The 19,435-nt window shown below is 41.8% G+C and overlaps 1 protein-coding gene across 3 annotated transcripts in view; it reads right to left on the bottom strand.

Moving 5' to 3' along the window:
• Positions 1 to 19,435, bottom strand: part of SYNJ2 (synaptojanin 2) — an 82,082-nt gene that overhangs the window by 57,503 nt on the left and 5,144 nt on the right. For 2 of the 3 annotated variants that reach the window (XM_051616263.1, XM_051616264.1), the window contains exons 1-2: positions 12,235 to 12,666; positions 1,653 to 1,739 (exon numbers count right to left, since the gene is read on the bottom strand). In XM_051616263.1, the coding sequence (XP_051472223.1) occupies positions 1,653 to 1,739; positions 12,235 to 12,355 (208 nt within the window). In that variant the 5' untranslated portion in view covers positions 12,356 to 12,666. Of the gene's footprint in view, positions 1 to 1,652; positions 1,740 to 12,234; positions 12,667 to 19,435 lie in introns of those variants that run through there. The other variant, XM_051616265.1, reaches the window with a different exon arrangement.

Below are 19,435 nucleotides of genomic sequence, written 5' to 3'. Positions count from 1 at the left end.
TGTGAAAAAAAACCTGAGCTACCTCTTGAATGGTGAGCTAGCAAACATGCAATCATCTTTGCTTTTTTAAACATGTTCAGCACTATAAGATGTTTGCTTACCTTTGCTTACCATTACAGCATGACCCTCCTGACTTTTCACTGAATCACTATTAGAAGTTTGCCTCCAGTAGTTAACTTTTTTATCCAATTACCAACAATCCCTTCAAGAGGAAGTCCTGTACCAGGACTTGTAATTTAATGCTAGAACAAGACAGGTGCAGTGAAAAGCTCAGAGAGGAAAAACCTCACACTTTAACAGCACCGAAGCTAAGCAGGTGTTGTTAAAAAAAGAAAAAAGGATGTGGGAAACACAGAAATAAAAGTAGAAAAAGAAAAAATAAGGCTGAGAATATTTCACACCCCATTTGAAATAATTCACCTTTTAACGTGAAAACTAAAACTGGATATATTTACTTCCCATCACATAGAAGAAACTACCCTCATCTGCAGCTTGAAGAGATTGAATTAAATAGCTACATTCCTTTACTATTACAACAGGATTCATTAGACTCCTATGAAGACAAACAGGTCCAAGTGTCAAGAAAAACTAATCACATGCTCTCCATTTTAAATGACATTAACAAATTGATACTAATCTCCATAGAAACGCCTAATTAACTCCACAAAAACCCAAAACAATCAAAAAGCCCACATTAATTTTAAAAGACAGTTTTAGATTATGACACAAACATCTTTCCAATTGCAGTCACCTCTTCAGGTCAATCTCAAGTCATATGACTCAAGCCATAAAATGGTAAGTAGGCTACAGAAAGATACACTTCTACCTACCAGTCTAAATACACCAGTACTTACACTACCACTGCCTTTGGTAGATTCATTGATCAAGCACTGATTTATATGGAAAATAGTCTTGTCATTCCTCCAAGTCAAAATTAAGGGTCACTGTAAGAAGACCATGGGGACAAGGCATATAACACTTTTTGGTTTAATGCATATTTTTGTCAGTGAATTTCAAGTCAGCTGTATAAGGTATATTACCCTCACATCAGCCACTGCAGTTCTCTTCCTAAACCATGCTATTTCCATTAACATTCCTGTAGGCAGTGTAACAGCAACTTCTTTGCTAAATCAAGATTCCCAAACTGTACAGAAATTTACAGCAATGACAACAAATACTCCTTTATTATACCTGCCGATGTTAAAGACTTGCTTCTGCAAATCCTTATCCATGTGAATTACTCAATTAAAGGCAATTGGACATTACAGCAAGGGCTGAGAACCTGTAGTACTGCAGTCTCAGATGACCACAATTAATAACTGTTTAAACATGATCCTTCAAAAAAAATAAAAGCAAGAAATCACAACTTGCTGTGGACAAATGTAGTAGGCAAAAAAACAGCTATATTTCTTCAGGCAGCTAAGAATGTTAGGCCAAAAAAAGCAAGAAAAAAATCCAAAATTCTTAGACGATCATTTAGCGATAGGCTTTTAGCACAGCACAGAAAAAGAAATAGATCTTTTCCAGACTGAACATAACAAGATGCAATTAGCTTTCATAAGCTACAGAATTTGACAACTTTAGACACTTGTTTTTGTCTTTTAGCATTGTCTGGGCATTTTATAATCTCATTAATACAGATGGTCACTTACCACATTTAAGCTGAAGCTCTCCTAAGCAGCCATAAGCATCCATGAGTTTTTCATATTGCCCTTTAATTGCATCCTTTTCTTCTGGAGCTGAGAAACAAAATGAAAGGCAGCAAACCTTAGTTTTCCAGTCTTTATAAAATTTTCAGATTGCTATTTCCTACACCAATGCTCCCCAGCTGATTTCACTCAGTAAACAAAACTACAGTACAAAGTTAGGGGTAAAATGCTGTAAGGACACAGTGATTAAAAAGTGATTGGACAGAAATGCATGGCCTCTCCCCACACCACCCTAGAAGAAAGGAGGGCACTCACTACCTCTGCAAACAACACGATTGTTAGTAATGTTCTTATTCTATGTTACAGATGGCACATCAGTCTCAAAATTAAGTCCTGGAATATACAGGCATATGTAAACTTCACGTCATTCTAATATGAGAACAAAAATAACAATTTGTCTGGCCATAAGCTAAAATGTATATTTTCGTGATGTCCAAAAAGAGATCGTTTCTGCTTCCAGATTCTCACAGTCTCTTGTCAGACAGAATTGTTATTTTTTAAATGCAAGATAACAATTTTATGTAGACACAACATCAGATGCTGATTTCAGGAAAAATTAAACTTGCATTTTAGCGAATAATTAGCTTATAAAAAATAATAAAGGGTCAAATGCTGATGTTAGATTTGTGTATTTCTGTGACAACCGACTTCAGTGGGCACAAACTGAACATTTAGATATTAAGCCGAACATGGCCCAAACTTACCACTGGCACTACTTTAAAATAAAACAAAAGTACTTCCTGAATAAGTCTGTATTTTGTATATATTTCCTAGTGAGGAGTAAGGCTAGCCTCATGAATGAGGAAAACAGGCTGTGACTCTCAAACTTCCATTTACATTTTGAACCACAGATAGACAGCATCATGGTACTTCTGGGTACTTTAGCTAATACTTCATAATCTTATGCTCCTAATAAACTTCAGAAGTTAAAAAAAATCTGAAACCTCTGAGCCTATAAAGGACCAACTGATCTGCCTGCAATGGATGATAGAACAGAAAAGAAAGAAACAGACTCTCTTTATATACCTCAAAGTCAAGCAGCCCGTGAGAAGCATGGAAAACAAATAAATATTCCTTATATCACTGACATTTGGAAGTGAAGGACAATTTCACTCACAAAATTACTTAGCAGAGGCAGCCTTCACAAGAAATCAAAATAAATTTGTTTCAATTTTTGCACCCATGACAAATAGGGAAGAAGTTAATTTTTTCTTAATTTTATTTTTTATATCATACTTTCACAACTTATATATTCTGCTTTCTCAGAAACACTAAGTGAATCAGGAGAAACTAGTAAAATGTTGATATCACACACACCAGTGAAGCAAAACATAAGCGAGAGAGAGGATATAGGTATTTTTATTGGGCAACATAAATCTCTGGACAGTAACAATGTAAATACTCAATAACAGCACCTCTTGAGAGCTGCAGCACACATTTTTTAGATAGACTATAACAATTTCTCTTTTTTAAAAAAAAAAGACACCTTGTCAAGCCTTATTTATTAAAAAAAAAAAAAAAAAAGGAGAAGAGAGAATGACAGAAACAGCAAGAGGTTCAGATCTCAGGCTGGCAGGAGCTCACAAACTTGCAGGGTAGGCACAGCCTGAAACCATTTAAAAGACACTTTGAAAGCACAGTGATCCTCTTCAAAACAGAATTACAGGATTTTGGGTTGGACAGTTGGCTGTTAAAAGTGTCTGGTAAGAGCATAATCCAAAAGAACTGATGTTATTTCAGCGTGGAATTAAGCAGCACACAACTCACGTCACTAACAGCAAGCAACACCTGACACTGCCAGGTACAGAAGCCACCAAAGTTTCCCAGGTCAAGCCAGCAGAACCACACACACATCAGCTCCTGGCATGAGATGCTTCCGAACACACAAAAAGCTGTGTTTTTCCAGCAGTGGTACAGAAATATCCCACCATTCTGGCCAGGCCATTTGACAACACATTTGCCTGCGCAGGAGCAACAGTCAGGGCATTAGTACCAACCCAGCCTGGAAGGGAGGAGCAGGCTTTGAACACAAAGCTCCAGGAGGACTCTGGGCTGTGCTGCCACTTTTTTTTGGCTGGCTAACAACTTGCCCATAACTTCTATCAGAGAGCAGATTCTGTTATTTAACCTAGAGTTCATTGTGCTCTGGAAAGCAACTTAGACTCAGAAACAAACAAAAAAATCTTTGCTTGTAACTTCCATGCACTCTAAAGATACAGGATGCTCCAAGACCACACCTGTAGATAGTCCGAGAGGTAAGGAACATACTAACCAAACACAGGTACACCTGTGGGTCATGCAAATGCAGAGGCCAGAATATTTTAGTGCATACACAGTATTTGTGTGGCAAAAAAATAACCAATTTGCATGAATTTTGCATGGATTTTGCAGTATCTATAAAGATATTGATGGAATTCAAAGCCTCCTGTCCCATTACGCTCCTCAGTGTCACATAGACTCCTGAGATGCGCTGTCACATGCTGTCATTCTGCATGGGCCAGGGCAGGGGCGTCAGGCAGCAGCTCCTGCACGTTGCATCTCCTCCATGAGGGCCCTCATGACTTGGGGGATGACTGCTTCACCCCTCACAGTCTCCAGCCTCCACAGTCTTGTTGGCTTCCATGCCCTGCCAGGGTGTAAGCGAGGATACAGGTATGATCCCTCCAGCAGTGGGAAGTCCTAGCTAGGTTCTAGCACAGCTCAGCCAACTATGCAGATGTGCTGGTTCGGTTTGATGGGGGTTTTGGCAATGGGGGGGGGGCCCAGGGGTGGCTCCAGTAAGAAGCTGAAAAGCTCCCCCTGCTCCAAAACCAGCAAGCCAAGGAACCATTAGAAAGACAATAAATGAGCCTCTGTGATTAACACATGAAAGAGCTGATGTAAGACCTGAGCAGAGCCAGCAGTTGGAGAAAAGCTGTGCTGTAGAGACAGCGCAGTGCCCCTCTGGTTGGTGAGGAAGAAGGGGAAGAAGGTGCCCAAGCAGAAGTTTCCCTGCAACCTAGGGTGAGATGGCAGCTGTCCCCCTGCATTCATGGAGGAACATGGTGGAATATTCCCTGAACATGCCAGGAGGGGTGAATTTGAATTTGCTGCCAGTGGACTTGGATTATGCAGCTGTGGAAGACCCTGCGGCAGGAGAGCTGACTGTTCCTGAAGCAGCCCGTGACTCTGTGGGAAGCCCAGGCTGGAGCAGCTCCTGACCTCGTGGGAAGGACTTGTGAAGGAGAGGTTTGTGGAGGACTCTCTCCCATGGCAGGCACCCCATGGGCAGGCAGGGGAGGACTGTGAGGAGGGAGCAGCTGGAACCACCAGACTGAACTGACTAAACCCCATCCTGTCCCCCTGTGCCGCTGCCGGGAAGGAAGGAGAGAAACCGGGAACAAAGTGATTTGGGCCCAGGAAGAAGGGAGGGGTGGGATAACATATATAAGTGCTGCTCTGTGTGTTATCTGTGTCCCCTGGGCATTTGATTAGTGTGAAATTACATTAATATTTTTCCCCAAGTTGAGTCTGTTTTGCCATGACCTTAATGAGCAAAAAACCCTCCCTGCCCTTTGTTTTGACCCATGAGCTTCTAGTTGGCCTTTGTCCTCCCCACCCCACAGTGGAGCAGGGAGGAGTTGAGTGAGTGGCCACGTGGCTGGTTCTTTGTTGTCAGGTTAGGCCCAAACCACAACAGGAGGGAGTGAGGTATAAAGAGAAGGAAACCCCAACAACTATTATAAAAAGCAATATATAGAAAGGATGACTGAAGTGTGACTTTTAAAGGACGTTATTGCAGCAGGCTTGAGCCAAGTTCATCTATTACTATTAAAAAGAAAACTTTATGAATCTTAAAAATTTCATACTGAAATCTCAAATAGCTATCATCAAAAGCTGGTCTGAAACATCTGGAGTATTCACAAACAGTGCTAGGACACAAAAGCCAGAATCAGAAAGAGAATGACTAGCTAGAGAGCAAGACTAACTGATGCGCTATTGCCTGTGCTGAACGAAGACAGTTAATGGGAAAAATTACTAAGAAACTCTAAAGGATTGTTGATGGAAAGCATGAACCATATTTGACAAGTTTCAACAACATCGAAAATACTGTTTTAGCAATAACATTTGGCAGCTACATGTGTCCAAAGACACAGCACTTCTCTGATCCGTAACACGAGAGTTATTTCCGTGTTTACCTGTTAAATTTCCCAAAGTTACAGTTTTCATTCTGCAACATCTTTCCTAAAAACTCTGAAATGCAGAGGCAGTGAGAGTGCTCTGCTTGAAAATTTAGGATAAGGACTGGGTGTTTAACAAATAAAATCCTTGACTTTTTCAACCCAGACAGCTTCATCTGTGTACAAAGACACAGCTAATGCACAATACTGCTACAGAAGTCGATGCAACTCACAACAAAGTTTTCTACTTAGAGAACAAGTTGAGTTTGCAAATATATTGTGCATTTGGTTCCTACGTAATAATAGCTATATGTCCTAAAAAGCACACACACATAGTGATCACCAAATTCCACCAAAGCTTTCCATTAATATTTTTAGTAATCTTTCCTTCCCCTAAGCATATAATTGAATATCTACCTCTCTACAATAATTACCACAACGGTGTCGTGTTTTCAACAGCTTTACAGACCTGCACTGCCAGCATTCCTCAAGCACTTTTCTTGATATCAGTTCTGTAAAAACTCCTGATGTAAATTATATATAAAGTTGGCACGTTAGCTCAAAATTTTAACCCTTGCAAAACAAAGGGCATACAGTAATTCCGTGAAACTAGGCTACAATAAACTCAACCAAAAATTATCTTTTTCCATCCATAAAATATTTCAGAGCCAAAGAAAAACACCATGGAAAGATGTATAACTACATATACCACATGGCCTATCCAAGTGTGACTTCCTGCTTTTAAAAGCTGCAAATTCATTCAACATCTAGCAGGAATTGGCCAGACTCAGCTTCCTTTATTTAACTCTTCCTTAGGGTGGATCCCCCACACTTCAGCAGGAACTAACATGTCTCTCAAACATATGGTGCCCAAAAAGTTCAGTGACCAGAGGGAAAGAGCAGAAAGGTACTGCAGTTCCAAGTTCAGCATTTAAGAGCTCTTGAAAAAAGAGTCTGCGATCAGGTTACAGATCCTGGCTCTCCACTCTTTCTTAAACCTTATTCTGGAAATAATTACACAGCTGCCTAGCTGTAGGTACCACTCTACATGTATATTCCGAATCATTTCAAATGTTTAAGAAATAGGTTTGATGTGATGGGGTCTCAGTAGTTTGTTTCCTTTACTTGTGTCACTTAGCATTTCAGGGAAAGAGGTGTGAATTTTTCCCAGAAAACCTATAATGAAACAGAAAGTCCATACACAAAAAGAAAAACCAAAGCACACCACCAAAAACATGTGAGGGGAAAAAAAATACACACGACTGTCAGCATCTCACCCAGAAATATGCCTGATGCCTGGTATCATCTGTGTTTAGATAATTAACTTGCCTCCTGTGTTCTGTCATCCTCAGACAGGCCTAAAGCACTTTGTTGTATTTTCATTTATTTTCATTATCATTAATCACTAAAATCTTCCTGTTCACATTCAATCTGAGCTACCCAGGCATTATTCAAGTCATACTGTATTATACGAGACCATATAGGTCAAGCAATACAGAGCTGGGAAGACATCTGTAGTCACAGAGTTCAGAGTGGAAATTCAAAATGTTAAGCAATATATTTACCAATTTTCTAGAAAGTGGTATTTCTGACTGAAAACACAATAAATCAATGAAGTGATATTTTGGAGAGATCAGTTCACTACTTTCCTGTATTAAATTGAAAATATTCTGTTTCTAGGGAGAGATTATGTTTTCATACTTGCATGTGTATATATGAATATTTTCATTCACAACCAAAGAAGAATAGACTCACAAAACCACCAGGTTTCGACTGGCCAGTGCTGTGATCTGCAGGCAATCAAGAACATAAAAAAGAAAACCCTAAGTAATTTCTCTGGTTGGAACTACATTATTTTTAAGATCCCTTCCAACTCAAACCATTCTATGATTCTATGATATATTAAATATATTAACACAGAAACTTGTAGTTGCTCCAGACAAACCACCAAGCAGGATTTATACCATACAACTACTAACAGTTTGCTAGCATAGATAAAGAGTCTTGTAATCTACATGCTACATGTATACCAATACACCTTCCCTCTTATGTGTATTCAATTTCCATCTCAACAGCAAAGGAACTGCTACACACACGTTCCTATAATATATAGCACTGAGTTTCAGCCTGAGAAAACACAGTCTGCAAGTGCTCATTGCCAGCATAACCAAGAAAAGCAAGGCTTCTGCTACACAGGTTACTTCCAGTACAAGTTTTATAGGGATCCACAAATGGAATTTTTGGAATACCGCTGAACTACTGTAATTGGATTTTATTTTTTTTTTAATGCAAACAAGAAGTTTTAGAAATACAGATAGAGTAGGGAGATTAGCTATGTAAATATCCTGGCATAAGAGTAAAAATGAGTCATATTGTAGGGCTCAATGTTTTGGATAGTGTAGAAATATTTCGAAATACATTCACGATACACTTACACAACTATCTGTGTTTGATTTCCATACCTCACTCAGTGGCATATTTACCCACCTAAATACAAAACTAAAGCTAACTGTGAACAGTGACTGTAGGCACAGCACAGAAACTGCATTCTGTATGTAAAAGATATGTAGGTAAATGCCACTTCCTGGTTTTGTGTTCCTCCCTCTGCAAGGCTATAACGCAGCTACATCAGAGAACCACACATGTACCCGCAGCTGAAGCTGCAAAGGTGGCACGGATCTGCTCTGCAGACTGTACACACCCCTTGACTCTACATAAGTTTGTTTCCAGGGAAGGCTTACTTCCCAGATTTGTGGGTGAAAGTCTGAAGGAAAAGCTTCAGCCATATTTGCAAAAACATGCACTGTATCAGCTTTGAACTTCAGTATTTTCAAAGACTGTGGGCATTTAGGATCCACTATAACAGGTGTTGTAACAGCCTTTAATAAAAGCAATTGCAGAATCAAAGTGCTTACACACACACACAAAAAAACCCAAACAAAACAATAACTGTGCACCCTTCAAATCTGCCCTTGCAAGAACCTGTTTTTACTCTCAACTTCAACAGCAGAGGATCCCTGTTGACATAATTTCACTGACATTACCTGCTTTAATAAAATTAAATAACTATATTTTCAGCACTAGAGCTTTAGTTTAGTTCAGTGACTGCCTGGACAGCAATTCAGGACTGCCTCGTGCAGTTCACTTTGTCAATAATGCATTAAAATTGGAATGTGTTACAAGTAGGAACAGCATTGGTATCTATACTCCCTCTTGTAGAAGCAAGAACTTCTAAATCAATTACAATTTCTCTTCATCCTTCATGACTAAGTTTCTTCTATAGAATCTAATTATTGATGTTCTCATTTAGAGAATTCCTGGAAGAATTGTTTCAGACTCTCACCCATCCTGGAGATGACTGATATTTGATTCCTTGATTTTTCCAAAAGTTTCTTAGGTCAGGTTTCTGTTACCGCCTGAGTGTGCTTATTTTATAAATTGCTGACATCACAGACAACTAGAGATCTCCATAATACTTTCCCACTACTGGTATCAAATGTGCAAATATGTTTCAAGTTAAAAGTATTAAATCTCTATATGCAACAAGGAAATTCTGATTTACAACTAAAATTGTCATAATGACCTTTGTAATGTATGGAGACAGGAAAAAGTATAAAGTCATCCATTCACAATACAGTATCACATTTTTAGTGCACATATTTGAAAGGGTTTATTTCAATTATGGGCTTGCTAGAGGCTTGTGGTGTGTATAGACAATGTGTTTAAACAAGTGTGTAGTATTTTAGATCTCTTTTGAGTAACATCACTTCTGAGATGATTCTCACTCCCTTCTGCCACTGAGTGTAGGTTAAATTCAACATTTAGGTTCCTTATAGTACACAACTATTAGAGAAGCAACTGAACTTTCAAAAAAATACAGAGCTCATGCCTGTTCAACAGGAAAGAGCCACTTGGTAATTATGGAAAAGTATAATGAATGACTAAAATTTTATCTCAGGCCTTCATTGTCCATCCATGATTATTCCTCTCTACAGCTCTCATAAAACTGCATAAACTATTGTACAACTTAAGTGCTCCAGGTATATGTATCTGCTTTTATTTAGTGTGTAAGTTCACACAAGGCACAGTTGCATAATTCCTCATCACCACAGGCATGCAATTTTTTAAAAAACTTTTTTTTTTTAGAAATGGAAAAGTAGACAGGCCAAAATTAACACAATCCCAGGGCTAATGTATCTGAGATCACATAATACAATGCCTTAATCAAACACTGAAGTATTCTGTGGCTACTAACAGCAACCTAAAGGTGAGTCAAACAAAGCAAAACTAATGTTGCTCTCTTACCTCCCTGGCTGTGGAGCTTCCTCTTCACAATTCTTGTAAATTTACCATCACATTGCCTACTGCTGGTTTTCCCTCCTTTTCTGGTCCTTCACTGCATAAGCAGAAGAAATTAACTAAACAGGCTCAACTAGATAAACTAGCTTTTCCTATAATGTAGGAACCAACCCAAGTAAGAAAGGAGAAACCAAATGAAGCAAAACTCCAAAGTTATTAACATGGAGAGGGCTGGATGCCAAAATGATTACAGTTATCTCAAGAGGTGACATTGGATTTTTAAAAGGCATGGCAAACAGGCTTTTACACTATCCACTACATAGATCACTACTTCAAAATTCTTTTAACATACATTTTAAAAGAGATTAAATAAATTATCGAATACTTTTTAGCTATAGCAATTCAAATGGGGGATAGCAACACTAGGGGAGCAAAATCTATTTAAGTTGATGATTCCTTTAATTAAGGAGACTGCAAATAATTTTTCCAAGTACAGGTCATACAAATGACTTGGGGTCATTACACAAATACTAGTGTCTCAATTTTATTAATTTACATTGGCTTTAGGCAGTGGAGCTGCTTTAGATTCATATCAGAATAACAAAATACAGATCAAAACCCACTGATATCAATGAAGACCTTTTAATGCAACAGGTTTTTCAATCAGGGAAAGTGAGTAAAATGCTGCTCATACTAACAGATTTTCACTCGGTTAGTTAGTTTAAAACTGACACCAAAAATCCTAAAAAAAAATTGCAACATATTAATGTCCACTATAACCAATTAATTTAACAAGAAACCTCCAAATACCACACAATATAAAATTCCATCACATTTTTTAAAAGATCCCCACAGTGTGGCAATAACAGATCTTTATCACAACAGGTGGAAAATTTCCCACTGTTGGAACGATTCTTGTGAAAATCAGCTGCCACCTGAAGACCTTTTTGGCTTTCTTCATTCATAAACCCCCCAATACCTGAAAACCAGACATTTTAATGTGGACGTCTTGCCACCATATATCACGGAAGATTCAGCTCAGTGGGCCCCGGATCCTGAGCTGACGTTGTACAAGATAGATACAGTTCTCACTACAAAATTCACAGTTCTAGTCTCCCCCTTATCCTTTCAGCTGCCTGAACACGGACTCCTACACCACTGTAAACAGTGGCATGATTGCAGGAACAGGTGGGTATCACACACAAAACCATTTAAGAGCACAGCACAAGCACACATTACCCTGCATTACATTTTGCACCCTTCCACTCTCAGTCACCTCATTTTTCTGCGTCTGCCTGCGTATTAGCATAGCATCTGTGATTAACTCAGAGGTGGCAAAACACAAGACGGGACAACCCTGAGCACGTTTACAGCTTCCACTGCCCCAGGTGAGACGCCTGCTCCTCCAGTAAAAACCAGACACTCCAGTAACTTACAGCCCGCTGTAAGTAACACAGCACAAATCACAAGGGCTGGGACGGCACCACAGCAAGAAGCCAGGGGTGTTTTTACAGGACATTCATCTCAAATCAACCATCCAAAATAATCTCTGCTGTGAAACGGATGCTTAGACTGGTGGTTAACACCCGATGCAGCTGAACAGGGATTTCCTCAAGAGGCAGCGGGCCCCTTCCCTGCAGCTGGACCCCCTGTGCAGCCCGAGGCACATCGGTGGAGGGCAAGGCTTGCTCCGTCCAGGTGCCCTGCACCGAGACGGGCGGGTGTCCTGCTTCTTCCGCCCCGGCTGCTGGGGAGGGAGGAGGGTCAAGGCGTCCAGGGCAGAGCCAAAGCCGGCCAGGCCCGCGCCAGGCCCGGGGTCTCACAGGAGGAGATACCGGCCAGCCCTCCACGCACGGCAGGGCACCTGAGGCCACCCCTTACGGTCAGTGTGCCCCGGGCCCGGGTCTGCGCTCTCCCCTTCGGCTCTTTGCCCTTTGGGCACTGCCGGTGCCCGCGCAGCCCGGCGCCCCTTCGCAGGCGCCAGGCGCGGCCCCGCCGCGTCCCCAGGCCGCAGCCCCCCCCGGCCGCGGGCGGCGGGAAGCGGCCCGGCCCGGCCCGGCACTTACTGAGCGCGGCCACGGTGCCGGCCTCCAGCAACAGGCAGTCCTGGCGGGTGCGCGCCTCCAGCAGGGCGCTCGGCCCCGGCTCCTGCTTCCAGAGCAGCCGCAGCCCTTTGCTCAGAGCCATGGGAGCCGCCGGTCGCAGAGAGGCTAAGAGCGGGGGGCGTCGGCGAAGCGGCGATGCAAGCCCCGGCGGCCGAGGAGCCTCCCGGGGGCCGCCAGCAGCCCCACGGCCTCGGGAGCTCGTCCGGGTGCGGGTCCCGGGTCCCTGGCGAGGACGCCGAGGGAAGCGGGCGGGGGGGACGGCCGTGCCCCGTCCCGGGAGCCGGGCGCCTCGGCAGCGCCCGCGGAGGGAGCGCCGGGCGGCGAGGGGGGCGGGCGGCCCGCGGCTGCCGCTCGCTCCCGGCCCGCGGCTGCTGCCGACTCCCCGGGGAGTCCCGGCCAGCGGGGCGGGAGCGACCTGCCTCTCCCCGCCTCTCTCCACCCACGGCTCCCTGTAAACTTTCCAGTTAACTTTGTCCCCCTTTCCCCGGGCTCCGGCTCCTCCTCCTCCGGGACAGGTACGAGCCGCCACCGGGGCACAACCACCCACTCTGCCGGCGGGAGAGGGGAGGAGCGGCGGCCGCGGGGCTGAGGTGGAGCTGCCCCCGAGCCCCCGGCAGCGCCGCCGTCCTGGCCCGCCCGGTGCGAGGCGAGTGGGGCCGACGCGGAGTGACCCGCCCGGAGGCGCCGAAATCGCTTTCTCCGCCCGCCTGGCAGGGGCGGCTGCTGCTGCCCGGCTTTTCCTGGAGGGAAGCCGCGCTCCTTGGCGCTTCCCGAGGGCGGGCTCCCCGGCCTGGCGCCTCCCGGGCGGCGTGAGGTGATTCCCGGCCTCGGGAGCGGGAAGCCCGGGGGGCTGAGCCGCTCGGTGTCACGGCGCCTTTCGGCTGGGCCTGCCTGCCCGGGGAAACACACCGTGCGCGTCTCGGGCTGACTACTGATTAAAAAGCAGTTTATATAAAAGTGCGTTGTTGTTCTGTTTTTCTCTGGTGTTTCAGGGTTCCCATCGCGATGCCCTGTTGAGACTGTACAGGGCGAAGCGCCAGAGTTTTCCACAGTCCCGTCGTAAGGAGTGGTTGAGGAGACAGGCACAGGTACACAAATGTGTTCAGCTGGCAGAAATGTTGCTGTGATTTCTAGCAGCAAGCGTAGTCCTCTTTATACACAGGTAAACCAAGCACAGGTCTAGTTTGCTCATGTAGAACTGTACCGTCGTAGGGGGAGAAAACGAATCCAGAATACCCAGACGGCCACCTGTGATTACTGCCTTAACGCTGAGGGTCACGTCTGTGCGCTGCCCTGCCGGAATGTAACAGTCCCTGCCTCCTTTGAACTCGGTGGAAACAAACGGAAAATCAGTAGTTTTCCTGTCACACACCTCTGCTTTATTTATTTATTTATTTATTTAGTAACCAGTGATAATTTGAAAATAATAATTTTAGGTGGTGCCTTCCCAAAACATGGAGTTTTGAAAGGATCTGGTAGGGAAAGTAGGATTTGTGTTTGCATAGGGCTTTTTTCTCTCCCTGATCCTAGTCTTGGAGACAGTGCGTAGGGTGAGATAAAGAGTGCTAGGTCATGGAAATTACCCAGAAACTAGAAATTAAGTGACTGGGATGAAAAAAGTGAGAGAGCACACAGCTCAAAGTGTGAATTAATAATTCTCAATTTTAAGCAGAAAAGGGATGCCTTTCTTACAGCTATCCTATGAGCATGGCAGACCAAGAATCCATTTATATCTTTTGTCATCTTTCACCATGACCTCTTTCCCTAGAAAGAAGTGCTTACTTGAGGTGAAATACTGAAAGTATTACTTAAACAATCAGAGCTGCCTAAGACACTTGTATCACCTATTATTTTAAAAAAGTTTTTCTGGAGCATGCAGTTATGTATTTTAAAATAACAACCTTCTCTTTTGTGTGTGTCTTTGCTTTTGAGGAATGATTCTTCACAGTTCTCTTTAAACTCCATCATGAAAGTAAATTGTCACTCGGAGGACACTTACATGTCACTCCCAATTGCCCATGCTTGAAACTCATTAATAATTTTTATTAGTGCTTTTCACTGCAAATTCTGAGAACACACGATTAGGATTGTTAAAAAAAAACACAACAAAACACACCTTACCCTCAGAATTCTTGAGCAAAAGACTAGATAAAGGACTGGTACACCTGGGATAATGTTTTTTTCAGCACCTTTTATCAATATGAGATGAAGATGTGAGAGGAAAACTCAGATGAAGATGGACAACTGGGAACCTTTGGCAGTGTGTATGACAAAGCACTGCTTCCACCAGTAGCTCTGTGAGTGACTTCTTTTTAATCTGTTCCAAACAGATCCTTTCACAGGGTTATGGTTGCAAAACATCCACAGCATTTTTAAAGGTGTGGTGCTGTGAATGCTGAAAAAAGCAGTCAGACAGTTCATTTGACTTTATCTCACAGGTCAGTTACTTTAGAAACATAAGACTGAGAAAGCAACTATGAGAAAATGGTGAAGAGGAGTGGTGAGTAATGCCATCAAACTTACAAATTTCACAGAGGATGATGTCCAGAGTAAGGGTTTAGATAGGAACTTTGCTTGATACATGAAGGGGTATGCAAAGGTTTCCCTTGCCTTGTTTTATGGGACTCAAGGTCTTTTCATCTAACCAAACTGACTATGATTCAATGCATGAAAGTCCATTTCTAAGGGAAATATTGAGATTGACATTTGGAATTGTCTTGTGCTGCAGCATTTGTGAGTATCACGGAAAACTGATTCATTCCTGGTGTCATTTGAGGAGTCTCTCAGGTGAATGCATTCCTTCTCCCACACCATCTGTTTTCACACAGGCCATACACCCTCATTAATTCTCCAGCATTTTTTCATTTCATCCTCCTTTCTCAGTGGATTTTTCTTTTCCTTTAATCTTCTGCCTTGATACTTTCATTATATTAGTTTCTTTGACCCTTTTCATGCTCCCATCTTTGGTTCTTTACCACTCTACCTCTGAGCAGCCACAGACACTTTGTATTGCTGTCTGAATGTTCCCACAGCTAGATAATGGGAGCTTATCTGCTGCTGACTCTGCTGCCTTCAGCTGAGACACACAACAAGTTGCTGGGCCACCTGTACCACTCTGCAGGCACAGAATAGTGGCAGTATTTTGGGGGGTGGAATATCTGTTGTCAGCACTAGTGCTCCTTTGCTTTCTTTTTCTTCTTCCAACTCCTTTTTCAGCTCATGTCTTTAGAGGAGGAGGATGAAGATCCTTCTTGCTCCCTATCAGAAGGGGAGAAGGAATCCGTGTGCACTCATGTTTGCTGAGTGCAGAACTCAGTGAAATGCAGTTCAGACAAAATTGCAGCAGTGGTATATTAGAGGACCAGCCTCCCATGGTAGGATGATACAGCCTTCAGCTAATGAATAAAGTGTAGTTCCTGTTGGCTCACCTATGGCATAAAATGTGTTGAAGATAATGTCCACACTGTATTTATACAGATTTTTAAGCACAGTTCTTTTGCTATCATTAGAAATTCAGCTGTTACCTCAGCTGCAGAAATTACCTCAGTATAATTACTGAATACTACTGTCTTCTTCCAAGTCATTATTCACTTTGGTTCACATTTCAAATCCCTTCCTCTCCCCAGCCCCTTGTTTACCTCTGAAGCATGCTGAGCATCATAATGACTCCTGCTCCCAGCTCTCTACAGTAATGGATGTTTACAGGGTCTAATTAACTGCCTTAATGAAAAAGAGCCCTGCGTACTGATCTTAGCAGGTGGCATTGTATGTTTGCCTGGAGACCCATCCGAACAGGAACAATGGGGTGTTACAAAACAGAGTTTAGCAGAACCGGGGAGAGAATCACTTATTTGGCTTAGCAGTCTGCTTGCTGTCTGGAAGAGCAGTGTGAACCCCATATCCTAGACTTTGGGACATAGAAGGGGTAAACGTCCCTGTAGGTGTTTTTACTTGTTTACCTTTATGTGCTATTGAGTGATCTTTGCAATCAGTCTTTTGTAAAAAAACCTTTGTTTTTACATAGTGGAAACAAACAAAAAATATCTGTGTGGTCCCATAATATGTTACTGGAAGCAATGGTAATTTTTTTAAAGCTCTGAAGCTAAATATAAGAGATTACTTATGAAGGCATTTCCTGGAGATTTCTGGCCACTTGCACACAACCTCAGTGGCCACAAATTCCTCAGGAAATAATGTGTCTACAGAGTCACGGAAAAGAGTTTGGGGTTTGCCTTTTATGAGAAACTTTCGACTTCAGTAAGTGAAGAAATAGGGGAAATACCTCAGCACAGCTTTTCTGGACCATGACATTCAAAACAACTAGTAACAGCTGCTAATATGCAAAACTTTTTATTGTTTTCACATTTTCTAGTTAATACTAGAAAAACTTTTATTTAAAGCTGAATTTGCTACAGAGATGCATTTGCGACACTTGCAGGCTATGTGTTCAAAATGGTGCTCTGAAAGTAGCTGTGGGTTTTTAATGTCACCTCTTACACTCTCAAGTGTTGAGAGAAGAGCTGTTCTAGTTGGTTACATTTGTCTTGACTGTGTAAAGAACTTTGTGTGCAAAAGACATCTGGTACTTTGTTACAGAGACAGTATGAAATACTTTTAGCTAGGTCACTGTTTCTCAATAAAGTCAGCAGCATTTCCTTAAAAATAACCCTGCAGAGTGTGAGAAGTCAAAGTGATACATTAGTATGCTTTATTTGTGTGTTTAGAGCTTGACAACATTTGACCTCCCCATGATTGGAAGAAGAGTTATGCAGATACTTCTGTACTGAAGCCAGTGACAATATGTTCAACTTTCCACTCCTGTTTAAAGCCTTTCCTGACAAGTTCCCCTCATTCCTTGCCCCTGGGGGTCTGTGATCCTTACAGCAGGAAAAAGAACCTTTTAGTACTAATATTTCTGTATTGGTATTACACTTTAACCAATTATTTGGAAGGAAGAGGGTCGGGTTAATAAAGCTGACCTAGGCTTCTGGTTCAGCAGAACACTAAAACATATGCCTAACTTTAAGTATATAAGTAGCCTAAGTTTCACAGCTCCTTGCCAGGGTGAGACTTCTCAGGTGAATAAGCAGTACAGGTTCAACTGGCTTCAGGTTCAGACCCAGTCAGGGCCTATCAGGCTGTTGCTCCAGACTGGGAGAAGATTGGGCTGTGAATTCAAGCTCTGAGCATGTACCAGCAGTGGCTGAGAAATGCTTGGATGGAGCACTGTTTTATAGATGTGCTAATGAAAAATTGTGTTAAAAATGTTGTTGGGAGGTCAGTGGAAATTCTCACCTCCTCTTCCACTTCGATTTTAACTGTGTGCATGCTAAATGAAAAATATCTATCTAGAGAGGTAGACTGACTGCATTCACAGATACTGGCCTTTTCTTAAGAAGAGACTATTTTCAGTAACAGCAGCTGTTTTAAAGCTTAACTTTCTTCATCTCAAAACTATGAGCAGATGAGCAGCATTAGTCAGATGGTGTTTATTTAGTCACTAATAGTGACTAGAAAACCAGATAAAATGTTTATTCTTTCTTCCAGACTGACATGCTTATGGTTAGCTGTGAGTATTCCTCTCTCATTTTCAAAGGACTAGGAGGCCACAGAGTTTTCCAGTGCTTCTTGTCTAATTTTCTGAAACTCCTGATAGGAAAACCAAAATGCTTAATAAAATATAAAGTTCAAATGTAAAGTGAGCTGCTTAATATCTACACAGACAGAGATGCAGCATGTAAATTGGCAATTTTTCTCAGTGAAAATAATTTCACAGTTACTCCCTGTCAAGGGATATGGTTTTCATGAGGTTAAAGGGGACTTCCTCTTGTCTGTGAGTTGGTTATGAAGAAAAGTCTAGGAAAAGAGATTCAAGATTGCCTGATGTGGCATTTCTTTAGGATCTAGTGGCTATCATTTTCACAGACGGGGTACTGGAAGAGACTGCCTGCAAAAGTAATTCCTAACTTAATTTTAAAATAAGAATTTAAGTATTCTGTTGATGCTCCTTATTTGTAAGATGAACAATAGAGATTTCCTGGTTGTTCAGAATGTGAGAGTTCCGTTGTCTGTTGAGATGTTACAGCTAGAGAGACAGAAACAGCTGAATACAGGAGCAGAAAATGCAAGAATACAACAGAAAGCTGATTATGATACAGAAGATGAACCTGAAAGCTAAATAATTAAAGCCAATACAAAACAACCTTGTAATTTTTAGACCAACCAAGCCACACAAAAATGGGAAAAGCTGAAGGAAAAATGCAGTCAGTCAAGTCACAGCAGGGTTTCATTTATACCTGGGTAACTTCCTTGGTGCAGTACACTTTATTTATTTAGGAAAATCTTAGCTTATGATCCCTCTGACTAGAATTATCTTGTAACTTATTTCTGCTAACATTGTCCTATTGGGTAATACAGACTACACATCAGAAAAAATGGAGCATACAGAGCAGATGAGACTGATAAGAAGTCATTTAAAAATGAGAGGGTGGGAAGAGAGGGCAAAAAGAGCAGTGTGTCCATGCTCAATACATAACTCTAATTAATGTTTATTTATTTAAAGGTTATTGCACTAGAGTCTGCCCTCAGTGTGATCGTGCATTCAAGGGAGAATATCTTCTATGGAATTCCAGTTTGTAAGCATTAGTAGGAGTTGTTTGAACACTCATAAAGATAATAGAGCACATTAATTTGGTTTATTTTCAGTGCTAGCTATATACAGTTGTAGCAGTTCCTAATAGGATTTTATTAGTTAGATGAGCACATGTTCTGTGTTCACAGAAATGCATATATAAAAGCAATGGAAACTGGTATTTTAAAGTACTTTCATACTCCAGTTCTGTTTTTTTCTTGCACACCTAACACAAAGTTAAAACAAAACTAAAGATTTTTGTGAACAGAAGTTAATGTTGGACACAAACTGTCCATGTAAAAGTTTCATATATTCTCAAATATTTGAACAAAAAGGGAGGTAAAAAAAGCAAGTGTTCTATTTGGAGAGCACCACTTTAATACAATCAACTGAAGACATCAATAGATTTTTAGAAGCTAAGTGCTTACCTTCAGAAATGTGAATGTATAACAAAAGCACATGAAACCCCTGCTTTTCAAGAGAAAAAAAAGTGACTAATTTTGGAGAACACAAGGGCCAAAAATCTATTGC

The sequence above is a fragment of the Apus apus genome, chromosome 3 (genome assembly GCF_020740795.1).
Source record: "Apus apus isolate bApuApu2 chromosome 3, bApuApu2.pri.cur, whole genome shotgun sequence".
NCBI lineage: Eukaryota > Metazoa > Chordata > Aves > Apodiformes > Apodidae > Apus > Apus apus.
Note: the sequence above shows the minus strand (reverse complement) of the source record. Positions and strands in the feature narration are given on the sequence as shown.